Below are 7,387 nucleotides of genomic sequence, written 5' to 3'. Positions count from 1 at the left end.
CACCCAATAACATAATTCCATTCTTCTTTAGGGCTGAGTAAATCTTCACTGTGTATATGCACCACATTTTCTTTATTTATTCATCATCTCATGGACACATGGGCTGGTTCCATAATTTGGCTATTGTGAATTGCACTTCTATAAACATTTTAGTGCCTATATCACTACAATATGCTGATTTTAATTCTTTTAGATAAATACCAAAGAGTGGGAAAGTAGGGTTGATGGTGATTCCACTTCTAGTCTTTAAAGGAATCTTCACTCTGCTTTCCAAAGTAACTGCACTAAGTTGCAGTCAAATGCACTGTGTGAATGTACCTTTTCCCCCACACCTTTGCCAGCATTTATTATTATTTGTATTCTTGATGATTGCCATTTGGACTGGAGTGAGATGAAATCTCAATAAAGTTTTGATTTCCATTTTTCTGATTGATAAAGATGTTGAACATTTTTTTTCAAGTATTTATTTTCACTTGTATTTCTTCAGTTGAGAAGTATCTGTTTAGGTCTTTTGCTAATTTATTGATTACATTTTTCAAAACAAATGAATAAATATTAGTACACAATTATTGACTGAGATTCATATTTTATTCAGATATCCCAATTTTTATGTCCTATCTTTTTTCTCTTCAGAATCCTGTCCAAGATGACACATTGATTTAGTCGTGTTTTTGTCAGCACAGATAGACAGGGATACTGTCTTTGTTTTTCAATTACCTTGACACTTTTCAGGAAAGCAAGTCAACATTTTGAACTAACGTTCTCAGGTATTGCTTGCCTGCTGTTACTCAACCTGGAATTGTGAGATTTTGGAGGAAGGAACATCAAAGAAATAAAGTTTCAATTTTATCATGCCACATCAGTGGGTATGTGCCACCAGTGTGACTTTACACTTGCTGGGAACTTGCCCACTTGGCTGAGGCAGCCATGGTCACATTCCTCTCTGCATCCACTTGTCCCCCATTCAATACTATCTTGTTTGGAAGGAAGTCACTATTCACACAGCCCACAAGAAGAGGCATGGGTGTCCTCTAAAACTTCCAGGACACCTTGTCTCTGTAAATACTTCAAATTTATATTCATATAAGTTTCTCTACTCTCCTCTATTTAGTTATTTATTCAGTTATAACACTGTGGACTCTTGGATGGATATGTCATACTTCAGGCTATATTTCAGTATGGTTTACTTACTTATGTTGCTGCTATATTTTCAGTTTTGATCCCTGTAGGCTCTTTAAGTTGACCCTGTATCCCTGTCCCACATGCCCATCACTGTGAGTGTGTGTGTGTTTCAGCAATAACCCATTCTCTACCACTGTAAGATGCTCCAGTTGCTCCTATGCATCGCCAGTTCAGTTCTGGAAACAGACACTCTTTCAAAAAGGCACTATCATTTTATTGGAGAATAGTATTGGAAGATAAGTTCCTACTTTTTTTTTTTTGTAGCCCAAACTGCCACGTATTACCCAAATTAGTATCTTTAATTATAAGAATAAATAACCTCTTTATCTCATAATCTGAAATAAATTGAAGATTAAGTTACTCATCATATATGACTTATTTTTCACCTGAGAGGGATGGGACACTTCAGGGAATTTCTTCCCAGGACACTTTAATTTGCATCATTCATATGAAATACATCTCCAAGGCTGGCAAAAGGGAGGAAAGTCCTAGTGAAAATGCTGTGTGTGGGTAGATTTTCGAAAGTGCTGAATGAATCTGGAGCCAGTTTAGTTTGCCCTCCAGCATGCAGCTTAGAGCATAAACTTGTTGGTGAGACCAAAGACATCATGATTTCAGAAAAATCAGGGATTGACTTAGGACCACATTTAAAATTCTCCTTTGAGTAAGTAGACTCTAAATTACCTTGGAAAGAGGGCAAATTAACATTCTAACCTTGCATTCTAATCTTGCCAAAGTTGGTAAGGTTGGTATGATTTGTATTTAAACTTGCAGAAAATGAATCAGATTAATGTCAAAACCAGTATCTAACACAATTCTAGGGCTTTGTTGAAGAATAGGACCTTTAGGATAGTTTATAGAAATGCTTTACAATCTAAAATGAGAACATGATTTTTTTAAAAATATATGTTAGATTTATTCTTCTGTCTTTCCTATTCCTATTCTCCCTTCCTTACAGTCTTTCCCCATTGTCTAATCTACTGAGCTTCTCTTTTTCATCTCCTTCTCTTTATTGTGGTTTAGCTTCCACATATCAGAGAAAACATTCTACCTTTGGTTTTGGGGAACTGGCTTTTTTCACTTAGCATGATATTCTGAAAGACAGTAGAATAAATGTAACATAATTTTCCTAAGTGAACTCCACTATCGTATCCACCCCCAAAAAACAGAGTCCTAATTAGAATAAGATATATCCTGTGCTTTTATAATTTTATCAAAATGGATTCTACTGTCATGTACAACTAAGTACCAATAAAATAAAATAATAGGCACAGTAAACAGAAATTTGGCACTATTAGGTATGGTTGTTGATAGATAGGGTTATAAGGTATAAATAGAAATAATAGTTTTGGTGTTTTAGATGTTGCCATTCATATTGTAAAATGTAGGAATACCTTTTCTTCAATAGTAGCTAAGTAAAAAAATGGTATAGAACAATACCTATTTATATACATAGAAAATATCTTGATTCTCTTATTCAATTTACTCCAATATATACAATTCTTATGCCTAAAACACACACACACACACACACACACACACAGTGCCACACAGATGTGTTAGGATGATTACCTATCTAAATCTATCTATCTATAGAGATAAGAAAAGAAAATTGATTTGTTGATATAAATGAACATATTTTATATTACTTAATTCTTAGAAGACAAGAACGTTTTCTTCATCTCTGTTTCCTAAATAGCTCTCATAAGGAATATATTTAGAAAATATCCATATGAAGCAAGTGAATCTGTAGTTAATACAGTGTGGTGGTTTATGATGCACTTAAATAGTGCTGAGTCTTACAATTACCTCTCCTCTTGCTGAAGCTCAGTACTGTCTAAAATTAATACATCTGTCCTGTACACAACAGAGGATAGTTGTGATGAATCAATGACATGCTGATATGAATAATAGTCTCTCCTAAGGTAAGGTATTTCAACTTTTTTCTAATTGGGGTATGATTATATATTTAATATTATATGATAATATTTTCAAATATTATTAAAGTGAGTCATTTAAAAATAGCTCTTCCTCACTTCAAAAAAAGCAGTGTCCACCCTGCAAATATTTTATGGTCTTTTAAATAATATTTATTTGTATAAGGATGTATATATATGCAAGCATATTTTTTCTGTTAATGAAAATTTTATCATCTTATGAGAATACCATGTTGAAATCTTTTTTTTTTTTTTTTTTTGGAAATAATAGTATTTGTAGCANCGGGGGGCGGTACCAGGGATTAAACTTTAAACTAAGGGACACTCAACCACTGAGCCACATCCCCATCCCTATTTTGTAGGGGTTTAGAGACAGGGTCTCACTGAGTTTCTTAGTGCCTCACTATTGCTGAGGCTAGCTTTCAACTCTCAATAAATCCTGCCTCAGCCTCCCTCCTGAGGCTCTTGGAAGCAGGTTTGTGCCCCTGAGCCCAGCCCCTGTTGAAATTTTGAATTATAATTTACAATGTGTTCTTGATAGTAATCAGTATTTACATAATAGTATCATCCTTGATTTTTTCATTAGCATTTTTATCTTAAAAGTTGCTTCTTTCATTTATTTATTTATTTATTTATTTATTTATTTGCTAAGGATTGAACTCAGAAGGCATTGAACCCAAGGCCTTGTGCATGGGAGGCAAGCACTCTACCATCTGAGCTATATCCCCAGCCCTCCCTTTGTTTTTTCTTTTTAACTACCACTGAAAGGGCTGCAGTATTAGGCTTGTTACCTCTGCTTTGTTGGATTTGCTTATCAGCTCTAAAATGATTCTTTGTGCCTGACTGGCTGTGTCTAAGGGAAAGGAATCTCTGGATCAATGTCTTTGCACGGTTGTGAGACTACAAGCTTTGAGATCACTAGGAGCTTGCAAGCCCTTGAACCCACCAAAGATAGGTGTAACTGTCTATTTCTCACAAATTTCTACATATCTTTTGTTAAAAAGACAGTTATCAAAGTACTGCTTTATTTATTTGATATAGGTGCAAAGGATATCCAACTAGAATTTTAATTTGAATGTATGAACTCTGAATGAAATGGAGCATTTGTTCATATGCTTAATCTTTTTAATAAAGATGAGATTCTGTTTGGTAATATATTCTTTGCCCTCTGTTAAATTTTTAAGACAGATCTATGATCCACTTGTATTTGAAAAAATTATGGTTTACTAAAATTACTAAATGTGATACACACACACACACACACACATTTGCTTGAGGAAGCTCTTGCTATTTATTAGTTTGCTATTTCCTTATTTTCAAATATAATTGGTAAATGCATTAAATAAATTGTAAATGCATTAAAAATTATAGAAATTCAATTTTATTCAGAAAAATATATAAAAATGTAAATGATAATCCCTTTGAAAGTTTCAACTTCATGTTTGATAATTAATATTTAAAGCACATGTTTAGTATTCATTTTACATTTTCTTCTTTTCTTCTTTGCAGATAGGGGGTTTACAAATTGTGATGCCCCCATATCAACTGAGATGATTCATCAAAAGAACAATGTGACTGAGTTTGTATTGCTAGGATTGACCCAGGATCCTCTGAGGCAGAAAATGGTGTTTTTAATCTTCTTAATTTTCTATATGGGGACTGTAGTGGGGAGTATGCTCATTATTGTGACCATCAAGTGCAGCCGGGCGATTGGAAGCCCCATGTACTTCTTCCTGTTTTATCTGTCCTTTGCTGATTCCTGCTTTTCCACTTCCACAGCCCCTAGATTAATTGTGGATGCTCTGTCTGCAAAGAAAGTCATATCCTACAATGAGTGCATGACACAGGTCTTTGCACTGCATTTATTTGGCTGCATGGAGATCTTTATCCTCATCCTCATGGCTGCTGATCGCTATGTGGCCATCTGTAAGCCTTTGCATTACCCAAGGATCATGAGGAGGCAGGTCTGTCACATCTTGATTGTCCTTGCCTGGATAGGGTCCTTTATACATTCCATTGCTCAGATTATCCTGGCCTTGAGATTGCCCTTCTGTGGACCCAACTTGATTGACCATTACTGCTGTGATCTGCAGCCCTTGTTAAAACTTGCCTGCATGGACACATATATGATCAATCTGCTCTTGGTTACTAACAGTGGGGCAATTTGTTCCAGCAGCTTTGTTATTTTGATGATCTCATATGTTGTCATCTTGCATTCTCTGAGAAACCACAGTGCAGAAGGGAGGAAAAAAGCACTGTCCACTTGCACATCTCACATCATTGTTGTTGTCTTGTTCTTTGGTCCCTGTATATTCATATATACATGCCCCCCAACCACGTTCCCCATGGACAAGATGGTGGCAGTGTTTTATACCATTGGAACACCCTTCCTCAACCCACTGATCTACACACTGAGGAATGCAGAGGTGAAAAATGCCATGAGAAAGCTTTGGCATGTTAAAACTGCATCAGAAAACAAGGCGTGAACTGAGGGCCACGTCTCATACTTATTCAGTTATGATTTGATGAATAAGTACAGACATTGAATTCAGTCATGTCTGAATATTGTGGATGTATCTTACTTTCATTGCATATGTTGTGGGGTTCTTAGTTTTTTTAGTTAGTTGACCATATTAAGTCATTTTTGTGTGTGTCAGTGCAAGATAGAGTATTCAAATTATCATGTTCCAATAGACTTTTTAAAAGTCTTTTGTTTTCCACCTTCCTGACTACCCCTTTGAACTCTAATATCATTACATTTGATTTCCTTGCTGATGAATTGTTCTCCTGACCAACAGACAGGAGCTTCCCCAAAATACCAATTCTGGCTCATAATTTTTCTGAGAGCTCAATTCTGGCTGCCTGTGAGCTACATCTCACAACACTGTCTGCATACAGGTTTGGTAAGAAGGAAGACATTTATAAAACTGCCACCTGTTCAAACTTGTGAACATCTACCAACAATGTACAGTTATTTGTATTTAATTTCTTTTATAACAGATTTACAACAAAATATTGGGCTTCCTCATGAACATTTTAAGGCAAAGGAATGGATTCAGTGTATAAGGACTTCACATTTCATTTCATGGCTAGTTTCTATTTGAAAAGTTATATTCTTTTTAATCAGAGGCTTTCCTTTTACATTTTAGTTTAATTTTTTATTTCCTTTCACTATTAAGATAAAACACTATTTGTGAGATTCCTAAATGTGCTAGTGAAAATCCTTGAGATATTCAGCTACTTAACTCATTAGGGCATTGAAGGTATAATAACAAAACTGAGTGACTCAAGAAATAGGAAAATAAAATAATAGATGTTGCAAACTAAAAGTTCTTTTTTTAACTACACTGAAGATACAATGTATTTTTAGAGACTGAAGACAAAGATATAGAATACAGTTTGAAGATAAAAATGATATGATCTGCAAAGTTGATAATGTCAAAGAAACAAGTGAAAAGACTATAGGCATTCAGAAAATCCTCATACTGCTTGTCTCTCTTCAGTGAGATTGGGGCGAGCACACCACTGCTCTGATTGAACTCAGGGGTGCTTCACTTCTGAGTCATATCCCCAGCCCTCTTTAGTTTTTCTTTTGACAGGGTCTTTCTAAGTTGCTTAGGGCCTTTCTAATTTGCTGAGGCTGTCTGTGAACCAGCAATCCTCCTGCCTGGGACTCTCCAACTGCTGGGATTATAAGCATGTACCACCAGTTTATTTGTGTTGTCTACAAAGGGCTTGTATAGATTATTCACAAGTTATAATTGTTAATGGAATTGTCATGCCCAAGTGTGAGGAGCATATTAACAGCTCCATGGTAGTTTTGCAAGCCCTGGGCTGTATCATGAAGGGTCAATACTCCTTAGCTTCAGTGTATTATAACCCCAGCCTCAGGATTATTAAATGAGAAAATATGGTCATTTCAGACCATGTCTTCTGTCAGAGATGATTATCAGTTCCTTAAATGCAGAGATAATTAAAATTCATAGTTTCCCTTTAGATCAATCATGTTTGAGAGTGGGTAGTCACTCTGAAATTGTGATTTAGATGGATATGGTGTAACAGAACTTTAAAAAATTATTTTCCTTCACTTCCACAGTTTTGGTTTGTTTGTGTGTTTTTTCATTTTTTATTTGTTTTAATTAGTTATACATGATAGTAGAATGCACTTTGACATATTATACATAAATGGAGTATAACTTCCCATTCTGGTTGTACATGATGTAGAATCACACTAGTCATTTAATTATATATGCACATAAGTTAATAAT

General features: G+C 35.1%; 1 protein-coding gene across 1 annotated transcript; it reads left to right on the top strand.

Moving 5' to 3' along the window:
* Positions 1-4,669: 4,669 nt before the first annotated feature.
* On the top strand, positions 4,670-5,605 carry LOC107158904 (olfactory receptor 4C11). Its single transcript, XM_015505404.1, has one exon. It carries the CDS (start codon positions 4,670-4,672, stop codon positions 5,603-5,605), a length of 936 nt encoding a protein of 311 aa, XP_015360890.1.
* Positions 5,606-7,387: the final 1,782 nt, after the last annotated feature.

Source organism: Marmota marmota, unplaced genomic scaffold (genome assembly GCF_001458135.2).
Source record: "Marmota marmota marmota unplaced genomic scaffold, marMar, whole genome shotgun sequence".
NCBI classification, from domain to species: Eukaryota; Metazoa; Chordata; class Mammalia; order Rodentia; family Sciuridae; genus Marmota; species Marmota marmota.
This window is presented reverse-complemented; position numbering and strand designations above follow the sequence as displayed.